General features: G+C 42.4%; 1 protein-coding gene across 7 annotated transcripts in view; it reads right to left on the bottom strand.

The window, feature by feature from the left end:
- Nucleotides 1-23,299, bottom strand: part of TEAD4 (TEA domain transcription factor 4) — a 71,598-nt gene that overhangs the window by 27,630 nt on the left and 20,669 nt on the right. For all 7 annotated transcript variants that reach the window (XM_068955030.1, XM_068955021.1, XM_009682318.2 and 4 more), the window contains 5 exons: nucleotides 9,121-9,185; nucleotides 8,095-8,157; nucleotides 4,092-4,226; nucleotides 3,214-3,257; nucleotides 461-516 (listed from right to left, as the gene is read on the bottom strand). In XM_068955030.1, the coding sequence (XP_068811131.1) occupies nucleotides 461-516; nucleotides 3,214-3,257; nucleotides 4,092-4,226; nucleotides 8,095-8,157; nucleotides 9,121-9,185 (363 nt within the window). The remainder of the gene's footprint in view (nucleotides 1-460; nucleotides 517-3,213; nucleotides 3,258-4,091; nucleotides 4,227-8,094; nucleotides 8,158-9,120; nucleotides 9,186-23,299) is intronic.

Consider the following 23,299-nt stretch of genomic DNA (forward strand, 5'->3'; position numbering starts at 1 on the left):
CAAAGAATGATGCATCAGCAGTAACATCACCATTAGCCTCTCAGAATAGGGGAATTCAGAAGGAAAAGCCCCACTTAACCAGGCACTGAAAAGGCAATAGTGTTATGATGGGGAACAATGCGTTCCAGCAAATGCAGCATGGTAGAAGGACAGTAGATATATGTGAACCTGTATTTTCTGCTGAGCCAAGGAGAAAAGAAATCTTAAAACCAACCAACTGAAAAACAGGAAAAAATGTTTTTCAAAATAAGGCAAAATTAAAATTGTTCAGCTCTCAGTAAAACAATGGGAGCCAATGATAAGGGGAAATCATATATAAATTTAGAGTTCATTAAAATGTTTCAATAAGCCTAATCTTTTTATTAATTAGCTGTTTTTAATTGTAACCTTTTTTAAAGCATTGGCTATTTTTCAAGGTAGAATATAATTTCAATGCAAGGAAATGTATTTCCTTACCTACCTGGTAATGGAAGTGGAGGTTGCACAGCATAGGGTTGTTGAGAAAAAGGTTTCACACTACAGAAATACACAGAGAGATGGTTAATAATAACAAAAAACAAAGAAGAGAAAAAGAATCTTGGCCAACTGTGCAAATTAGATTAAGTATTTCTCCTGATGCACTTATCAGCGTAAGTGGCTTTGGGAAAGTACATTCGTGGGGGCAAGAGAGGGTCAGGAGAACTCAAGAAACAAAAACAGCCTAGGTTGGACTGAATAAGTCTCCCCTGCAGATATACAACAAGATCTCCTTGCAGACTTTTTATTTGGAAAAGCTTATTCAGCCTGTCAACATAGGCACTAGGATCCATCTATTCACTTTTTCCTTTCACATTTGGATGGATTTAAATGCATGCAAGTGGGTATATTTCTGGGCTGCGCTCCCCACGGACTTTAAGGCCCAGATTTTCAGAGCTGTTCAACACCCACAATTGAATCTAGCTTCTCAATACTGCTCAGCCCCATTTTAACACCACTGTAGGAAAAAACTGCACCAACAGATAACATCTGACCTCAGGGCAGCAGATATTTTGAGCTTGTAAAAGAATCTTTCACATTGATCCTTCCCGATTCACTTTCAAGCTAAAGGCATAAAATCTACCTTTCATTCCTCTCAGAACTGCCCCAGACCATTTACTAACCATCTTTCCCCTCAAGATTGCTTAGCAGGATCTGTTCCCTGATCTACCCCACAAACATTAGCAATAGCACAAGAAGAGAGCAGAAACACATAGCTGGGGTGAAGAACAAGACTCCTTCTCAGCAGCTTGTACTTAAGTTGGCTTGAAGTGATCACAGAACCATATCCTGTTAGGTTATGTGATAAATAGCTTATCTCCACGCACACAAAGGAGTGCAGAGGAACAACAGCAGGTGGGAACCTGAAACACCCTCACCCAGCTACTCCCAGGCCCATCACAGGAGAGCCATCAGCCCAGAAAAGGCTCATCACCACGCACACAAAGGAGCACAGAGAGAACCCCAATAACCCCCTCAGAGACAGGGCCCTGCCCCGGCCACTCCCAGGGCGGTCCCAGGACAGCCATCGGCCCCAGGGTTCAGCGGTGAAACCCACCAGATCAGTCAACAGGAGCAGCTCTCCTGGTCACCCAACAGACCCACAGCGTTACTGCCTAGGGGCCATGGGATACATTACGGGATGCAGGGCAAGAGCAGTTCGGGACTGCACCAGACTTATTAGGGGAGGAACCAAAGGTGGGATACGGGAGGGATCGAGGTGCTTTGGGAAGGAACAAATGTGGGAAAATAGAGGCATAATGGGATAAGAGGGGCCGGTTGCCTGTAAACAGGGTGCTGGTCGGTGAGCTTGTCTGGCCATGCCCTGTGCCTGACCAGTGCAGTCTGTCCTGCCTTCTTATTAAACTGAGTGGAGACCACAGGTCACAGTGCCCATGTTTCTGTGGTGCCAGCAACTGGAGTGAGTGAGGGAATGTGTGTCACTCTGTCATCACTAGCAAACAGCAAGCTGGACTAGCCAGCAAGTAGGTCAAGTGGCTTGGGAGCCAGCACTTGGAGGAGCTGGCTACTGAAGAGACCAGGGGGGTCCAGGTCCACTGCTGAAGAGACCGTGGGGCCTGGAATTTGGCTGAGAGGGGTGTGTGTGTGCATGTGTGTGCGTGTGTGCGTGTGTGCGTGTGTGTGTGTGTGTGTGTCTGTCTGTCTGTCTGTCTATATGGGAGGTAACTGGGGAGAACAAGGATCCAGAGCCAGCCATTGGATGGACTGTTACATCTAAGCCCAGTTAATGGAGGAATACATAATGCATGTGTGTGTATGTGTGTGTGAGTAAGAAGGTTGCTATCAGCAACTGGAGTGAGGCTGCAGATCTGGGGGCTCACATGCTCAGGTGCCATCAACTGGGGAGATGGGGGATCCAGGACCAGCTACTGGATGGGCTATGTGGCAAAGGCCAGCTACTGGGGAATCGATAGTGTGTGTTCACGTGTGTATAGGGGGTGCATGTGTTTTTGTGTCTGTTAGCGAGAAGGACAGTGCCAGCTACTGGAGTGGGGCTGCAGGCCTCAGGGACTTGCATTCCTAGGTGTTAGCAACTGGAGAGACCAGGGATCCAGGGGTCAGCTATGGGATAGACTGAGGGTCTAAGAAACCCAACTGCTAGAGAGGTTTGCATTGCATATAGGTGTATATTTCCCTTATGGACCTTCATCCTGATCAGCCAGAGAGAAGAGGATGAAGTCATTGGTGCTGTTTCTGTTTGCATGATTGGTGAGTGTTTCTGTCTGCGTTGATCTGTGTGGCTGACTGTATGTCTTTGTATGTGTATTGTATACATGTTTGTGTGTGTGCCTATTGGGAATACACACTCAGCCTTGCAACTGGTTGGACCTGCGGGCAGGGAGATGTGGCAGCCTCACCTCTACCAGGCTGCCAGATTCAGCAGCTCCCTAACATAACCCACTCTAGGTTGCTTGAGTCATGGGACATCTTAAAGGGGTGTAATCCATGTTGAAGGAACTGTAGGAAAGCATATGTTTTTATCTATTTAAGGCTCTCTTATGACTCCCAGTTCACCTTCAACTCAGATCCATGGTCAGGGAATCTATCTGTCTGAGAACAAGGACTACATTATCTTAGCATTTCCTAAATCTTGAATTGGCTAACAGTATTCCTCAGGAAGCATAAAGAGAGCAGCAGAAACACCTGCTTCATATGCTCAGGGGGAGGAATACTCACTCTTGGGAAGATCCAGCTTGGCCTGGCAAAGCTCCTTGCCAAAACTGCAAGAGAATAACATACAGACAAAAGTCACCACCCTCAGGCTAGAGATGAAAGCAAGGCTTCCTTCTGTTCGAAGAAAACTGCAACCTCCCAGTCTTTGAAAAGAGCTGATTAGCTATATCTTCCCTTTCTATGTTCCTAGTTCCATCCCTGGTCTCGGCTTTCTTTCTATACAGTGCTAGTAGTGACATGCAAAGTGACTGACCCAATAGTGGTTTTAATGTTAAATACTATGCATACATCCTGTGCCTAAGTCTCCAGAGCCTTAATGATGCCTCCCCTCTTGGGGGCAGCATTTTCCCCAGGAGAACCTCACAGGAGTAGTCTGACAGAAATCAATGTTCAGCAAGGCTCACCAGGCCCAACTCCAAGGTTAGGGCACACTGACAGGCCTCCTCTCTTAAAGGTTTTGTATAATGGCCATCAATTTGTGATCTACATACTCAGGAACATGCTGTTCCAATAGTGAACTGGGGAAAGGGAAAGGGTCAAGATGGCCCAAACAGTTTTATCCAACAAGATCCTGGACTGAGAAAGCGATACAGAAACCTAAAACTATTTCGGGTATTTGAAAACTCAAAGGATCTCATTCTTCTCTTGCTTGTGTCATTTTAGAAAAAGCATACAGTGAAAGTCTATTATTTTACATCAGTGTGACCAGAGAATCAGATATAAACTATTGCAGCCATATGACAGATTTGCTCTACAAAGACAGTGTTTTTTGGCCTCATTCTTTTTGATATGTCCCCAGGATGTTCCTAAGCAGGTCCCAACACCTTTTCAAATATTCGAGTCTCCTCTGCCCAACACCTCCCAGTATCTGATTCACTCACCCCAGAAACAGCAGGGTAGGCTGGTCGTGGGAGACCAGGCAAGGCCATTTTACTATGGAAGGCTGTTGCAGAGATAATCTGGGCAGATGACATTGTAGCCATACTTTGCATGGCTTTATCTTTAGCTGCCTGATCCTATGGACCAGAGGAGAAAGAGAAAAAACAGAATGATGATAATGATAAATACATTTCCTGGTCTAATGCTGCATAACCAGGATTTCTCAACACATCTTTGAAGGAAACAAGCATCTCTGAAAACCAGGACAGCAGATTTACAAAAGTCCTAAGAATTCTTTAAAGCTAAAGTCTCTTGCCCATTCCTACAGCTTCAGGTGTGACTGATCTTCCTTTCTGAAATGCTGGGACCATTCCTGTGTTCATTCCTGTGTTTTAATCACTGGTAAGAACTTTCAAGGGGAAAGATGCTTGATCATCAAAAAAATGCTAAAAACAACCTCACTATTAAAATAGAAGGAGTTTGTCATCGTGACTGCAAAAATACAGCCTCAGTTTGGGATTGCACTAGTCTCAGGTAGAGCTGATTGTTTTACTCCCATCCCTGGGGAAACTGGCAGTCTCCCAGGGCACACATGTGAGGACCTTCTTTTTGTATTTTAACATAGCTGTAGAATTGCACACATTTTTTAGAAGCAATGAGACACAGTGCATCAGCAAGGGGGGTCCAATGTATGTTTAAAACTAAAAGCATTCTTCATTTCTTCTACCAACAAATGGGCAAGCAGAAGCACTTCCCTACATATTGTCTTTCCTCCTACCCCTAAAACTAATCTTTATCCTTCAGAGACTCTGCTTTTATCTGTGACATCATAATTATAATGGCAATGCCACAGGTGAGTTCCCTGGCTTGGAGAAGCTGTTGAAAGAAGTAAAGCTCTTTTCGTTCTTCAGTAACTCTCATTTCCTGCTTGCATTCATTTAGCCTGCTGATTTTAGTAACTGCAGTAAGTTCTCACTGTTGAGTCTCCATTCACTTTACCAGCCCCACTTTCTCTAAGGTTTTCTAAGTTGAAATCCTAGGGATTCTGTTGCATATAACAGAAGAACATTTAGAGGGAGTATAAAAAAAGCTCTGTAATATGATAATTTATAAGTGGAATGATCTGTAGAAATGGCCACAACTTGGATATCTCCTTTTTTACATCTGTGACTCCTGTTAGTACCATTCAAGTGCATGGAAGGGAAACATTTCAATTGCTGAGAACATTCCTAAGGTTCTCCAAAGCTAAGGGAAAGTTTTTCAGAATCTAGTTTAAACGATGCTGTTGGGAATACTTTAAAGCTTACCTGCAACATTTTTAATGGGTAAGCATTCTTTTCTTTTTTTTTTCCCATAACATATAAGGACCATTTCCCAGCTACTGAAAAAGGTTTTTTTCTCTCCTTACTTTCTCACTAGAAAATTATGTTTTGTCTACCTGAGCTTATTGGAAATAAGCAATAAAATCCCTTGTAGAATTATTAAAGTAAAAACATGAGCAATTAAGCAGGGAAAAGATTTTAACTATCATCTCCTGTTCTGTTTTTCTGTTTTGCTTAAATGCCTGACAGACTGCTGGAAAAAAAACATGTCTTCATCAAAGACATCTCATTTCTCTTTCAGCTAATAGTTCTGTATTCATTTGTATCTCTGCGTTTCTAGGACAAAAAAATCCATGCAAATAAAACCAAAAATGAAGCAACAAAATGTCTTATTAAAATATTTGCATTTTTTGTTTACTATTTTGTCCCTCTCAAAACACCCTGGAAGACCCCCCGCTCCCCAAACTTTTCCTCTTTTTCCTTAGTACAGGTGACATCTATTAACCACATAGGACATGGAAAACTTCTGATGTCTGGGGATGTATTTTTCTTCAAGCTTTAACCTACTTCCCTGTCTCTATCTGCTATAGGCAACACGCATGCTTACGGAAGACACCCCAATTCATGTTGAGAAAATAGTACTACATTAATTGCTCTAATAAGACAAAACAAGGCAGCTCTTATCTGTAGGGTATAAACATGAAAATGTATACTTGGTGTGGAAAATGAACAGTGACAGAAGAACATACAGCTGTCAGCAGGAACTTGGAGGAAGGGCAGCAGCTTTTGTGATTTCATTTCCTTGCTCTATGAAAATGACTAGGGAAAGCAAAGAAGTAAATGAGTTGAATCAGTGCTACAGACTTGCCTCTGCAGGCAGAAAGGAAAAGTCTGGTACTGAGGAATGGTTCACTGCAGGCAGCTGGGTAGAGCTCACAGCATGGCCTGAAGTAGTGTAAAAGGAGAACAACCAATGGCTCCATGGAGCTCCCTGAGAAACCGTCATTCCCTGAGAACAAAAACGCCTTGCTCCTGTGTGCTAAGTGGAAACAGGCTCAGCTGGCTGGCTTTTCAATCATGCCAAATCCCAGAGCTGTGACACGCAAGGAATAGAATCAAGGTTACAGATATAAGCGGCACTAAATCTTTTAACGCCCCGGGCAGTTGTTGTTTCCTACTCGCTCTAACTTGTCTCTCAAGCAGGCATCCACCTGAATTGACCACTTATCGGCACCACAGGCTTCAAGCTTAGGCAGCCCTACCTAGAAGCACTGAATTAGACACTTGTAATTTGTAGCTCCTTTTCCTTATCAGAGCAGCTGGAAACACAATAGGCTAATTAGAGACACAGCACTGTTTTCTAAAATGGAGCCAGGAATGGGAAGGAGGGATATAGTCATGACTGTTAGAAGTAATCACTGCTCACAACAGAGATGCATGTAATTCAGCACTGGTCAGGACTGAGTGCCAACAGTTCATTTACAGACAGTCCATGAGGCCAACTGAGAAATGGCCCAGACAGCTAAGAAGCACATTCTAGCAATTATGGCTGGACTGGTCTGTCAAGACTATCATTATCATCCAAAGCATGGAAGATCAGGGAGAATGTGCTTCACACAGGGAAGGAAACACACTTCCCTCCCCATCACTTATTGGCATACCAATTGGGAAGGTCAGCATGCACCTTCCTTCTCTGGCTGTCTTGATGACACATAACAAGGACTGGACCTCTCATCTTACCTGACAGGCCCTTTCTGGATAGCTCACATTCTACCAGGGAGAACCCTCTTGTGCAATTGCCACCCATAAGCTTGACCTTCTTGACATTTACATAAATTCAATCTGAGCATATAAACCATTTTCCTGCTTCAAATCTGGGTGAAAATAAATGTGAAGAGCTATCAGTTCATTAGCTTGTTCTCTGAGTTCTTCCTATGGAAAGAAAAATACTGAGATTTACTTAAGCAAGTGGGCAGAACTCAGACATTTTTCTTCTGATCATCAACCCAGGCCTCTTCAAATCAAGTCTGAATTAATCAAAGGGAAAAGTCAACTCATCTACACCATTTTCCCTGAGAAGCTGCCAGATGGCTTTGTTACTTCCTCCCAGTGGTTATGCCAACTCAAGACACTAACTCTTGCAGATAAGTCCACAGCGCTACCAGTAGTAGAGGTGGAACTAGTGCTGCAGTAACTGTAAGACTACCCTTTCCCAAGGCTACCCACGACACCACGGAATGAAGTACTGGCCAGCATTTGTCATCGTAATCCCCTCTCTCTCAAGTAACAACGCTAATGAGGATACCCATGGGTAATGGGGAACTAACCAATGGTTCATTCGCCAACACTCCAAAACCCCCTTCTTCTCAAGTAAACACCCTTCCCTTATTCCCCAGGGACTCTCAGACCTCGATGACAGCAGCGTAAACTAGAGGCAAAAATAAGATACATCAAATTTAAAGTTATTGTTTCTTTATTCTTTAAATTGAATGGCCTCAGACGTAACAGAACCTCAACAATATGAATGTTTGCACAACATTTCCTGAGAAGTACCTTTTCCTCCCCAGCTTACTATAGTCTGTGGCTAACCTCACCCTTTATCAAGGCTATTCAAGGAGGGAAAGGATGAGGGAATGGCTGACTCAGGGGGCTTGTATGATATGTTAAAAGATACACACCATACCTTGAGCTTGGCTTGGATCTCTCGAGCTTTTCGTCTTGCCAGGACCTGGATGTGACTAGATACCTGCATTGAAACACAAAATCCATCTTTATTCCAGAGAAGTAGTTGGGTAGCTGCTTGCAGAAGTAAACAACATACTATGGGCACCTTGAGCAATAGGGAATTATTTAGTTTTCTTTTTCCTTTTTTATTTTTTTGAGATAGCAATGAGATGCTTCTCTGAAAATAAATTAACTGTCATGAAGTGAGGTGGGGGAGAAGCAGAAATGGACCATTTAAGGCCTCTTTCAATTCAAATGGCTTTATCAAGCCAGAGACCTCTCTAAAACTGAAGAACTCAACCTTAAATTTGAGGACTGAGAGTTCTGATCTCTTTGCTCCTCAACCTAGCCTCCTCTTAGGAGGAGGGAAACCTGTGTTCTGCATCCCTAGCCATTATATAGTGACTCTCAGAACTTCTCTGTATCTAGTCTGGGCTGAAATGCATCACAGAATCATAGAATAATTTAAGTGGGAAGGATCTGTGGAGGTCATACAGTCAATCCCCTACTCAAAGCAAGTCCAGGTTGCTCAGAACCTTTTCAGAATTGCCTTGGAGATTCTGTCATTCCCAAACCACACAGAAATTCCTTTTTCATCCTCTGTGCCAAGTGCTTTGAAAATCACTATTGCTATCCATCTGTCTGGGCCAAAAAAAGAATCTTGATACAGAAGGCCATACTTACACACTGATGGTCACAGAAGCGCTCATTAGCAGACCAGACATACAAAATTGCACACTGCTTCGCAGCAGAAAATATTGTGTGTTGTGATATGATTGGGAGGGGTGAGTGTCACAGTCCAACTGTAAAATGCCTGAGCTGACTCTGCCCACCACTCTTATTAGCCAGCTCAGCACAACAATCTCTTTCAAAGAAAGTCAGAAACTGATAGCAAGTGAGCAGCAAAGGGATTTGTTCTCATAAGCCCTCTCCATGTGAAGTGGCACAAAGCAGATAACGTTTACAGAGGAAACTTTACACTTACCTGTTTCCTTGTCCGTGTTTTCCCTGTTCTCAGCTTAATATAGCGGGCTATCAGTTCGTTTCGGCCTGGAACAGAGAAATAATGCAAACACAAGTTTAGAGAGCTATGACCCCAGGCAAAAGATGCACAATGAAACTTTCTATCGTAGAGGTCAGCAGGGAGACAATATGATCTCACGCTATCTTCTGGCTTAGGAAGGTACTCATTCAGTTCACGCTGTAGAGGCCAGAGTTTTAGAAGCAGAACTTTGCGCTGCAAGTTTTACTTCCCAACTTGCATCTGTATAGCTTAAAAAGATCAGTAAAAAGGGGAATTAAATGCTTTGTTTAATACTTATATTACCATAGTGTATAGAAGCTGTAAGCACGGATCAAGACCACCAGTTCACAGAACAAAAAAGCAAGCTACTCGCCCTAAAGCACTCAGAATCTAACTACAAGAAAATAACAAAAAACAATGCAGAAGTATATGGAAATAGTTAGATGGTATTTATCAGTGCAGCATAACACAGTGAATGAAGTGTATTCAGGCTCTTGTAGCCATTACAGAAAAGGAGCATTCTTCAAAAGAGATAGGAAGCTTAGCTTTGTGGAAGTTTTTGGGGAGCTCTCATAAACAGGAAAGGGGGGCACAGGACGGGATAAATGAAGGAATGCTTGTTTGAAAAGAAAACAAGTGGACACTAAGGGTTGAAGGTTTTACATCTTGACTGTAAGAGATGCCAGAGTGAGATTAGGCCCTTCAGGGCCCAGAGGAGTGAAGCTTTGTTCAGTGTGAGAGAGAAGGAAAGGCCAGTGAAAAGATGGTCATGGTGACAGATGATGGAAATAGCACTAACAGAACCATGAACGAAATGGGTAATGAAATGTAAAGCTAGGAGGTCACTGGTACAGAATTTGAAATTGCTTGGAATGAGAGCAGAAGACTGCAGAAGACTGAGGTCCAAGAATTAAATAAAATCAGAAAGAGAAGCAGACAAGAGAAGGCTGAGCTACTGACAACTTCAAGAGCAAACAGGAGAAGAAAGCCTAGACTCTGATTCACAACTCGCACTACAAAACTATTTGAGAGTGTATACCAAGACATGAAGCAAACTATGCAGGTTCCATAAACTGGCTCCCATGTGCCAAGACTGACCAGATATCCAGTTTCTCTTCCTTTCTTTTGAACAGCAAGAATGTGATGGAGGAATAAAGAGCAGGAACAGAAAAGCAGCCATTGCACATCTGACCTGTAGGCTGAATCAAGGCAGGAAATGTGAGAGAAAGACCAAGCTTTACAAAAAATATAGCTGTGTTGACCACACTAGAGGTGACCGCACAGTACCTCTAGAAGAAGTTGGAGTGGGAAGTGCAAGGCTGTGAGAAATCATCTGCAACTGTTTAAGAATGAAGCACAAATAGATTGAGAAACAAAGCCACAGCTCCTGTGATACTTATTTATAACAAAGGCCTGGGGTTTTTTTACTTTTCTTTAAAAAGAAATGTTAAAAAAACATTATTTTCTATGAAATACTTAAGGAGTGAATGGAGAACTTGTAACAAGAAAAATCACAGAAAGCAAGCACTGAAAAGAAGGGGGATTTTAATTCAGAGTTTTTAATATTCCATGAAAGAGTTGTCACTTGCTTTTATTTTTAAACCATTATTTAACTCAACCTCTGCATAAACTGAATGTGAGGAAGGACTCAGTGCTAGAGACTGATCACCTAATCCTTCATGGAAGGTGTGGCAAAACCCCTAATTCCATCTGTTTCAGAAACAGAAGAGAGTAAACAGTCATGATTGTATTTATGCCATGCTCATGAAATGTAACCAAAGCACACTTAAGGATGGGAAAGCATTTTACACTCATAGATCTTAATATTTTCCTAATGATGTAATTCCAGAAGCTCTCCTTGTTCCCCTGGGAGAAGAAACAGATCCATAGCTGAGAAGGGAGGACAGCTCCAGCTCCTCCATCCACAAATTAAGAATTATTTCTGTGCCAGAAACACAGTGCTCAGCATGTAGCACTCTGACCTCTTCAGTTCCCACAGTTCCAGTATAACATGGCCAGGACAGTTAGATGGGACCAGATGCTCTTATGCTACCTTCCACCTGGCTGTTTTTTCCAACTAATGTAACCATTTTTACAAAGCTGAGACCAATTGCTGGTGAGATACATCCATACCACTTTCTTCTAGAGGCCAGAATAGTATTTATGGCTTTCCACAGCCTCTATCTGCTGGACATGGATCAGATTCACAAGGTAAGAAACAATGGAAGTGATGGGGAAAAGGCACGGCTACCATAGATGCTGGCATAATCCAGAGTTTCAGAAGACATAGTTTGACACACATCAGAAGTAGGAAATGGGGAAGATAAAATAAGGTGCTCAAACCCCATTATCTATAAAGAAACAAGGAATGTGTATACGCACCAAGAAAAACTTCCTTCAGGGGGAGACAGAATGAGTCAATGAAAAATTAGCCCTGAAAAGAACTGGATGAGTAAAATTTCAGGCAGACAAACTTTAATAGGTGGCAAATTGGGCTATACCAACAATCTGAACACATGGAAGCTTTGCAGACACTGGCTGAGGATGGATCATCCTTGCATCGGAACTAAATTTTAATAAATTCTCAATTAAATATAATAAATGTTATATGGGCAAGTTTAGCTTTGTTGTGATTCCCTGAAAGACAAGGAATTACCCAGATAGAGCACAATCCTCCACAAGTGTCTGTATTGTGCAGATATCAGGGTTTTGGTAGCAGGGGCTTGCAGGGATGATCTGTGTGGGAAGAGGCCATGAACTGTCCTGTGCCAGTCACACCTAGTTCCGAAACAGATTAAAAACAATCAATTGTAAGCCTAAACTTCAAACACTCAGGAGTACATGTTGCCTCTTCTCAAATATATTTAGGAAAGAGCAGTAGCCACTGGGGACAGAAGACACAGGTGGACACATAGAAGGACATATGTGAGGACTCACATGAAGAGACACAAAAGGGAACACGTGAGGATACATAAATGGAAACACAACAAAGAGAAACATGAGAAGACACAGGAGGATATACAAAAGGCAGGGAGGGACATGGGAGGAAATATCTAGAGAGATGTGTTCGGAGAAAAGGAAGGAGAAATGGGGAAGACACGTGGAAGGAGACATTAAGGGAGACATAACTGGAACTATACTCTTGGAAGGAGGCACTCCATGCCTCTGAGGGGCTATGGCCTGTGAACAACCCATGCCAAAGCAGTTACACCCCTGAAGGGATTGTAGCCTGTGGAGAACCCATGCTGGGGCAGGACTACCCCCAAAGGGACTGCAGCCCATGAAGGAACCCATGCCTGAGTAGGCACGCCCTTGAAGGGACTGCAGCCCATGGATAAGCCACACTGGAGCAAGTACAGCCTTAAAGGACTGCAAGCCTGTGGAGGACCTACACCGGAGCAGGTACACCCCCAAAGCGATTGCAGCCTGTGGAGAAACCACACTGGAGCAGATTAGCAGTAAGAAGCAAGGAGCACCTTGGAAGGAAAAAGTAAGCAGGAGCAGCAGAAAGAAACCATTACAAGCTGACCCCAACCTCCTGTGCTGCCCATTGCCTCAGCTAAAGGAATTGGGAGGGACTGAGCCTAATACACAGCAAAAACAAGGGAAGCTGAGACTAGGAAAGAGGGAAGGAGGAGAGGTGGTGGACTGAAGTTGAACCTGGGGAAGGGGGAGGAAAGGTGTTTCCCTAACGGTTTAATTGTTTTTCTTCTTGTTTTTCTCAATACCCAAAACAGGAAATAAAAGTTTATGTTAATTGGCAACAAATTCAATGGAGTGAATTTCCTCAAATCAAGACTGTTTTGCCCATAACAGTATCAGCAAAAATTACAAAGCTCTCTCATGCCATATTCTTCACTGGAGAAGACTGAAGACAGAGGGAACTGTTGTACAACCTGCATACGTTAGAAGCTGTGTTAGAAATTCTCTGGAAAGAGAGCATTCAAATATAGATCCCCAAAATTTCCAGATTTACAATTCACTTCCCACCTGACACCCCTCATATAAACATGCTGCCTTCCTCTCCCAAAATTGTGTCCCCACAGAGCCAGGGGATGAAGAGAGGGGGAAGAATATATTAAAGCTAGTAAAGATACTTTTAGCAAAAACTGGTCACCCCACAAAGACATTAGCATCACAGGGATTACCAAAGACAGAACTATGCAAATTGCCAAGCCTAGCAATCTTCCCAGCAGAAAGGTATTATATTACAAAAAAATCAAAACAGCAAAAGAAGCAAGTCCTATATGTCTTTTGTTTTCCTTATTAGAAGTTTGATGTATGCAGACATTAGACTGCTGGAAGTCTGTAGGTTCACAGACTATGGAAAGCACTTTCTTTGTTTCACAGCCCTGGCTACAGTGTAAGCAAAAGCTAGCACTCTTCACTCAGCTAGAACAGACAGAGCTGTCATAAACTGTCAGATGGTTCATTTTTTAGGACCATGTGAAGTGTCCCTCAGTAATCTGATCATATGTTGTGTTCTTAGAATAACTCCTGTTGAGGCCTGCCATGGTCACCGGAACCTGCCAACAGTTGTGATTCTTCTGTCGAAACAGCGCATTAGGTTTCATGAAGCTTTAGCCAACATACCAACTGCAGCCCAACACCCAAAAGCCCTTTATCCTCCCTGAAGCCTTCCCCTTGGAGGCACGTTATGAAAAAAAAAGGAGGAGAGAGAGAGAGATCTTGTCTCATGTTCTTTACTCGTACTCCTAACAGACAAACTTTCAAGGGCCTCAATTCAGCTCCTAAACCTCTCACACTGAATTGCAAAATTTTGCATTCAGCAATTACCAGGAAGGTGTTGCTCACAGAGTTGTAGAGGCTTTTAGATTCTCCATTCTACACCTGTGCTTATTCCAGGGTAACAGGAGAGAAGTATCTCCCTCCAAGGGGAGCAGAGGGGGAGCAGGAGAAATCAAGAAAATTCCCAGAGCCATAGAAAGTATTTCCAAATTCTACTTCACAGCTTCATGTTGGCTCTCTGCTAGTAATGGTATAATACTGCTTGTACAAGAGGCAGATAAAGCTTCTTTTTAAGCCTGGGAATTGCCTTATAATTCCTAGCACATCTGTTGACAGAGATGGGTGCAAGAACCAAAAGCCTCTCTTTCAGACAGATGAGAGCTAAGAACTCATAGTGATTTCTGCAGAATCCTTTCACGGGAAACTGTGTGCAAGTATCTGCTTCTTGACAGAGATAACTGCTATCTTCCCAAAGGAAATGCATGCAACCTACCTGTGAAGTGCAGCAAAGAGAAGAGATCTACAGAAGCAAAAATCCAGCTGTATCCAGTGAAAGGTTAGCTAAAGCAAGATCGATGGAGCCATCTCAACCATTATTTCAATCTGTTTGTATCACTTAATGATAGCTCTAGGGACATCACTGTGTCCTGAACTGGCTATGCATGTAGTTAACCGTCTGCTACAATCAATATATACATAACATAATGAATTGCGTGCAACGGACACAACATGACGAATAAATCTAGACACAAGAGGGAAGTTAAGGATTCCCCAGCTGTCCACCAAATGTTAATGCAATGCTTCTCTATGCATACAAAGCAAAATTAACTGCAGAGCAAGTCTTAGATTCCCCCAGAACGACACTTAAGACAAAAACAGTGTGTGTTAGGTTCATGTGTGCATGCACAATATGAGCTAAACTGCCATTGGGGTCTGCCTTGGTCCCTACTTCACTGTGCAACTTTACTTTTCATCACTCTCATTCTACTGCTTCCTCTTCCCAACTACACTAAACGCCTTCCTGGGTATCACCTTTTCCACAAATAGGGAATTTGTCAAAAATACTTTTTTATCTTTCTGCTGGCAAATCCTGTCTTCTCAGCAAGATACCCAGACACTTGGCTCTTACTGATGTGTTCCTTGACATTGGTTTTAATACTATCTTTATTAGACTTTCCCTCCATCACAAACCATCTTCCTTTTCTTACCAAAACTTTAGTGAGAAGCTTCTGTTAGCCTGCCTATTTCCCAGAATAGTATGCGCTGTTTCCCTATAGCTCCTCTTTGTGAAATTTGTCTTCGTATACCACATATATCCTGATGTTCAGCACTCAGATTCTTCCACAGGCTCATTCCTTCCCTCCCTCTCTGTTTCAGTGCCTACTTTTACCATTAATTCCACTACCACAGCTAAGACCATCCCAAAAGCCAATAATAATTCTACAATAACCATCTCTGTTCATCCCTATCTCTCAACCTTTCCGCTTCCCTCCATCCTCTCTCCCCCACCAATTAATCTCTAAACTCTGCTGTTTGCTTTCCACCAGCAGTCTTCAGTCTTTGTTCATATGCACAAACTAAGTATACCGAGCAAGAAATGCAGCATGCTGTCTTATTTTTCCCATTTACCTGGATTGCGGTAGTGGAAAATCCACGTGGCCAGTGGCCCTAAGAACAATGGATGTTCTCAAGAGCACCATCTTGACCGTGTGTCAGGCGCTGGAGACAACACTCTAAATGATATTAAAAATGACAAAGTTCACTCTGACCAAATTCCTTTCATGCTTCTTAACAATCTAATTTCTCCTTAAATGGTCAGTGCTGAATCCAGAGAAATGTATTCAGAAGATAATATAAGAACTTAAATACATCACTATGATCATCATCCTGGCATCACTTTGCATGAAACAAACCATAGAAAACCACATGCAAACATGGGCCATGGGCCAGTCAAATCCAGACATCTCTCCACAGCCACTGCAGAACCACAGTGCTGAAAAGCCAGGTTTGAGTTCCCATAGTACACTTAGATGTGCCAGAGAATTTCTTATTCAGCTGTGAGAAGAAAGTTCCATCACTCCGATCATTTACTTCATGCTCAAGTTTGCTCAGTTTTAACTTTTAACCTTCCATGAGCTCATGCTCATGCAGTACCTACAATATTTTGTGATGAAGACTCAAAGCGAGCTGAGCCAATACTTCTAAAAAAATTATAGAAACAATTGGTTCCCTAAAAAACATGACAATGAAGCAATCAGCATTTACCACCTCTTCAGTTCTACCCCAACATACCCGTTTTCGTCATTTGACTGTGCAAGTGCTGAGCTCCTTCCTTCTCTGAAACAACATAGAAGTTGAGGCCTTGTCACTAAGCAGAATGCACTAGTTAAACTGAACCGGGACCATTTTACTGGATATACACCCTTTTAGAAAGAACGTGCTACACTTTTCAATTAAGAATCTAAATGTGCTTTACAGAGATGACCAAGTATGATTTTTCCCCATATGGGGAAACGGGTTTGTTGATCAATCTGTCTGAGGTCATAAAACTCAGCTGTCCCAGTTACTAACTTGTATAAAAACTGGAACCCTGACTTGCCTAAATGGCCTTCTGCTGCAAAGGGTCAGATTTATTTCTCTCATTTCCACTACATAGTTTAAATTCACACCTAGAAATAGAAGAACTGCTATCCCCATTCAGAAACTGATCTTTCTTGGTGTCCAGTTTAAGATGCTCCATGCAAAGTGCATGAACGAGGAATAATTATCCCAGAATGGTTGAGGTTGGAAGGGACCTCCAGAGATCATCTAGTCCAACCGCCCTGCTCATGCAGGGTCACCTACAGCACGTTGCACAGGATTGTGTCCAGACAGCTTTTGAATATCTCCAGGCAAGGAGACTCCACAACCTCTCTGGGCAACTTGTGCCAGTGCTCAGGCACCCTCACAATAAAAAAGCTTTTCCTCATGTTCAGACAGAACTTCCTGTGTTTCAGTTTGTGCCCATCGCCTCTCATCCTATCGCTGGGCACCGCTCAAAAGAGTCTGGCCCCATCCTCTTGACACCTTCCCTTCAGATATTTATATGCATTGATCAGATCCCCCCCTCAGTCTTCTCTTCTCCAGGTTGAACGGGCCCAGCTCTCGCAGCCTTTCCTCATATAAGAGATGCTCCAGTCCCCTCATCATCTTTGTAGGCCTTCTCTGGACTCGCTCCAGTAGCGCCATGTCTCTCATACACTGGCGAGCCCAGAACTGGACGCAGTACTCCAGGAGAGGCCTCCCCAGGGCTGAGGAGAGGGGCAGGATTACCTCCTTTGATATAATAATAATAATAATAATAATAATAATAGTAATTACAGAGCCTGCAGGCTTTGGGAACCTTCTTACTGGTTCCACATGAGTGGAGACAAATGAAAAGTCAGTCACCACTAGTGCAGTTAAACCAACATATTCTTCATTAGCAAAGCTACTTGAAGATCTTCCCCTTTCCTCAGCTGGTCATTCCTGTGCAATACTCCATCACCTTTGCCTGCAGCTGTACCAATTAAATTGCTGGAGGAAGGTGTAGGGGGAGAGGGCACACACATCACTCTGTAAACTAGATTACCAAAATTAAAAAAAAAAAAAAGTAAAAAGTCTCTCCTCCCCATTAAAGAAAAAAAATGGATTTTTTTAAAAATTTCTTTTCAATTTGTTTGTTTTCAATTGGATTGTTGATCCAGTTCCCATTGTGACCACATTAACTGCAGCATTGGCACAACAGAGAGAAGAGACTAAGTTCCACCTAGCCCTCATACATGGCCTGGTAGGAGAAAGGGCAAGGCTTTTCCTGTCCTTGCATCATTTGCCCAGTGGCTAGGCAGAATTAAAGCGCCTCCTAATTACTGCTCCACAGGCACATGGGGTTGTTCCTTGGGAAGATGAGCTTTTACTAAGGTGCAGCAATGTATGTATGCAGCAATCCCTTGCCAACGGTGTACTGAAAAGCTCCAGGCTATGCAGCTCTGCATCACACCTCAGCCTTGAGCGCAGTGTTTTTTGGTGCATAAACTGAATGTCCTCATCAGCTGGGTTTTCCCACATTATCACCTCAGGCTATAGAATTGCAAGATAATCCTTCCAATAAAGTACTCTTCCATATACACATTAAGGGCTGCAGCAGAAACAGATGAGGGACCTGTTCTGGTGCTTCTAGAGTAAGACTGATGAGAATCTTAGAGGCACTGTTTAGATTCAGTTTGGCTGGGAAACCCCACAATTATACCAAGGCAGCTGTTTATAATAACATGAAGCTTTCATATGCCAGAGAGCGTAGCAGATACTACCTGAAACAGCCAATAAGAATATGCATGGAAAGTCATGTCAGACTGACAGCTTTCAGTCTGTTAGGTCACCTATGAGCAACATTATACACGCACAAGCAAATTTTTACTCAGTAAGGCCCAGGTTCAGAAAAACATGATTATTCAGCGTAGCACTGCAACCTATGCTCAACTCAAACAACGCCCTCTAGATCCCATGTGTCCAAGTCCTACATTACGGATCTAGACACCTGCCAAACTCTTCCTTAGGTCAGTGAAAGTCTTTCTGCTTGTTTCAATAGCTTCCAATGGCTGAGAGGGTATCTGAGAGCAACTCTCAATAGTGCTATTACTTCAAAGGAAAGCAAAAGCTTCAGCACCTCCCCTCCTTTTGACTTCCCATCAGCTACCTCTGTTGGCACCAATATTGTGCTGTTTCTTGCACAGTTTTGCCCAAGTACTAAACTGTTTTGTGAAGATAACTAGTTGGCAGGTTGACCATGTACACAAAAAGCTCCAGCTATCATAGACATCAGGACTGGAAGGGGTCTGTGAGATCATTCAGGCACTTGCTGCGTGACCAGCAGAAAATTGTGCAGTTCTCAGTGTATGTGGCCCAGTCTGGCTTAGTTCTGTGGTGAGATGGGACCGCTTTGCTTGCCCTGTAAGACTATAGTGAGGACCCAGTCCAGCCCAACTGATTGGAAAATATACAGTAGCTTCAGGGAGAACAAAAGCACACAGAGACTGTTCTTTAATTATATGAAGAAATGAACACTGATTTTTGTATATGGAATGGTTCCAACTTCACCCCCTTCAGATTTGCCATCATAACTTACAACATAGACATCATCCTGATTACTTCAAACAATGAGGTTATGTCTTCATGGGAAGCTGAGCTAATTAATAGCTGGCTACTGCTGATAGGCGGGTTGCCTTTTCCCCCAACACCTCCCCAGCACTAGACCTTTCCACAGGTCAGATCAGCTCTAACCTGGCAGAAACATGACCAGTCCATTTTGTCACAGTAATTTCGCAAGTTAAAATGGCTCAGCAAGGAGCCTGCTGGAAAACACAGCTAGGATAAAGGGTGGGAGCACAAACTGGAAGCAGGGCAGAGAAGCAAAGGAATGGGAACGGCCCCTTTTCTTCTGCAGTAAAATCTTAAATTATCTCAGTGTTTCCTAAGGAAATATACCCTTGGCCTCAACACAACAGCCCTTCAGCACAGAGCTGTACACCAGGCCAGCAGGAGCAACAATGGTTGTTAAGAAAGTCATATTTCATAATAGGTGAAAGTACTGATCATTGCTGGTTATAAAAGAACATGGACATTTCTGCAAAAAGTGAGGCTTTGTAGCTACTGTGTGGATCAGTTCCTGGGTAACTGAAATCTGCCAAGCTCATAAAATTTCCTCGCAATCGCTTGTGATTATTTTCCCCCTCTCTTTCTGTTCTTAACACTGGCACAGCTCTATTCTACGTTCTTTAAACACCTGTTCCCTGACTGATTTTACAGCACTGCCTGACAGAGAGCTGGGCAACCACACTTTTGGGAGTGGCATGAGGGCAGGAACAAGAGGCTGACAAGAACTATTTAAGCTACCAGTGCTACCTAAAAAACGCACACAGATTCAAAGAAAACTTGCAAATATCTAGGCGCTTCAACTTCCTTCTAGCTGAAAGCTGTTGTATCTAGAATGTCAAATCACTTTCCTCCAATTGCAAGCATAAAAGATCAGGCTAGACATGAACAGCTTAAGTAGAGCTGTGCCCTGGGCACAGGAATGGACTAGATGACATTTGAAGGTCCCTTCCAGATCTATTTGTTGAGATTCTACAACTAAAGAGGATGATGCAGTGTTCATATTGCCAGAATGCTTACAATCTCCAGTCAAGGCTCAAGGCAACATCATGCTAAATCCCACACATGCACACGTTTCACTATAATACTGTCAGGCTTAGAAACAGGCCCGTGTCTATAGCACTTGCAATCAACAGCTTCATTCCTACTCCTGTCCCTATTCCTAGGGTCATTCCTATTGGGTTATCTCATAAAGCACTGGTCATACTCCCTGTGTTCAGTCCACGGACTCACATCTGAGCTCCTGGACAGGGATTTGCAATTCCTGCACACATCACACTCTAGGGGAAAGAAGAGCAATTCTAAAGCAATTTCAGATGGAAGAGTTTCAATGAAAACAGTGTAATTTCCTGTTCAAGCAGCTATGAACGGAGCAAGACTGTGTCTGCATGTGTGTGTGTGCTGAGCTGCCGAAAGTCTGAGAGAGCACCCAGAAGATGGGTCAGAAGTTCAAGGTGACAGTTAACGAGGAGCAGCTGCTGGTTATGCACCCTCTAGCAGCAGGTGGGCCCGGGCCTCAGAGGTTTAAGTCAGCTCTGCCAGTGACCAACAGACTTGCAATACCATCTGTCTGGGCACAAACCGCACACAGCCTTCCTAGTTTTGTTGCCTAGATCTTCATTATACAGAGACAATACAGGGTTTGTTATGGAGTAGCTAATGAGCAACTGTTTAAAACCAACAAACAGTTCTAGTTCTCCCACACTCCTTTTCTGGATCCTATATGAATGAGAATACTGCCTTTTCTTTTAGAGGTAATATTGTCTTTCTCTGATCAAGTGGCTTTCCTTTCCTTTTGGGCCAAAACTCTTAAGGCAATGGAACCTGGGAAGGTTATGTCGTCTTGCACTGTTTTTGTCTAAAAAATATGCACAGATATTTTAATATGCAACAAGGTTTTGCTAAGCTGTATTTCACACATGCCCTGCAGCTCTAAGGCATACATTTAAAAGAAAATTGATTCATGTGATAGACTTCACCTTCTCACACTGTTGAAGTAAGAAAGTTCCTATTTTCCTATGGCCAGGTCTCTGTACAATCTGTGTATTCACACTCATCAGCTCCCTCTGTGTATGTAGATCCCCCGCTTGAGAAACGCTATTCATCAGACACTGGGTAAGAGAAGGTAAAGAACAGAATTAAGATAAATTCTGAGAAATGAAAGGGCTTGTGAGTCCACTGGTCTAATAAACTTATTCACATCACAGAAAAACAGACAGTATAAAATACAGTATTCACGATTTTGAAAAATCTGCAGATATTCACAGTGAAAAGTAATATTCGGTCACCAACTAATGCCTATTGTCCTCTAGTTCTTGTGTAAAATCATAGTATGTTTAACCTAAAATCCATCTCTCATTGATACAAAGCACAACCCCACGAGGCTATCCTCTGGGACCAGTTTCACAAGTATATTCCTTACAGCTTTCTCTGATATAGTTTTAAAATAACAGGGTTTCCCTTCTACTCCTTGTGGGAGAGAGATCCCTCAGCACAGGATATCATGCTGTCACGAAGCTTCTTCTGATATCCATCCTGTATTTCTTCTTTCTCTCCCATTAATCCTAGTCATGCTCACATGTTCCACATAAAATAATCCCTCTCCCTCCTAAATGTTAACACCCTTCAAATATTTTTAGACTGTTATTATGTGTCCTCCCCTCCTTTCAGTCATCGCTTAGCCAAGCTATGTATATTTAGCTACTTTAATCTTTCTTCCTAAATCAGTCTCTTCAACTCCCAGATCAACGTTAAGTCTGGTATGCTTGGCGCTCTTCTCAGAACTCACTCTGTTTTTGACATATTTCTGGTAATGTGTTTGTAAAAACCCAGTCAGAAGAGACGCTCCTATGTGTTTGTTTTCAGGGAAAAGAAAGTCAAGCCAATGGACATCCATTTTCATTTTCCATATTTGATGTTACCAAGCACTGAATTCAATCCGAAGTTGTAAAGGAATGCCTTGTATATTTAAGAACACATTAGCAACTGGAAATATTTTGATCAAATTGTGAAGGAACTCTTGTGTTTTTAAAAATGGAAAATAGCACTAGGGCTTTTTACCAAGCCTCTCAGAAAACAATTGGAAATGTGTAAAGCATAGCAGAAGAAAACAATGACTGCAAGAAGTGAAAACATTGACTAATGAAATTGAAACAGATATTCTCAGATATAAGGTAGAAGAGTGGATGCAGCTACAAACCATAAGGCTGGCATAGCAAACAGGAAATCAGATATACTGGCAGTGTAATTTACAAAATAAAAAAGAAGGACAAATACCTTGCTGAGAAATATACCCCTCCAAATCAACTCAGTCTTGCAGAATTATTAAACACTTGAAATTTAGAAATAAAGCCAGAGGAAGAGCAAAAAGGGTCATGCAGTGTTGTTAATGAAAGCCATTACTTGAACATGAGGAAAGTTCTGCAACTGCAGACATATATATGAGGAAAAACTTAAGCCTACATAGCACTGTTGGCTCTAGCCCTGACAGAAAAAATGGGAATACAGAGCTGCTAAAAATCATAACGAGACTGGAGAAGATTTGTGCCATTTTCTTAAACAACAAGAAAAAAAAAGTGGTCATAATAATTTAGAGAAGAGGGCACAATAAAACCATTAATTTATTTCTATTCATTTCATTACTAAGCATGTCAAAGAAAGAAGCCACAGATAGTACTGTTAACTGTAACAGGGTTTTTTTCCCCTGCAAATGCCAGCAGTTTCCTGGCTGGCAGGCATTTCAAAAGAGGCAAATTCCTCAATTCTCAGGAAATGCGTGGAACTTGTGGAAAAATATTTCTGTATGTATTTGCACGGAACACACAGAAGATACCAGCTAAATTAAAATGCAGTTTAACATGAAGATCCCTAAACGCAGCTTACAAAGAAGATGGAAGGAAAAACTTCACAAACTCCAGCCAAAAATTAATCTGTTGCAAAAATCTCCAGAAATCTGGCTTTATGTAGTTAATAACAAATAATCAGAACCATATAAGGGCAAAATTGAAAGCTTACTCAGTGAAACAAAATCTTGTCATTAAGCAGTATTGCTGATCTCAATACAAAAGTCACACCTACACCAGAAAAAGAAGGGAGAAGAAAAAAGCCTGCATCCTAGCTTATTGTCCACAGATTGAAGTTTCAACTCTCTCATAGTATTTAAAATGGGAGATTCATTTTGTTACCAAAACTGTAGGATAAAGGGCTGTTCTGTGGTTCATTA

Source organism: Struthio camelus, chromosome 1 (assembly GCF_040807025.1).
Source record: "Struthio camelus isolate bStrCam1 chromosome 1, bStrCam1.hap1, whole genome shotgun sequence".
Classification (NCBI taxonomy): Eukaryota; Metazoa; Chordata; class Aves; order Struthioniformes; family Struthionidae; genus Struthio; species Struthio camelus.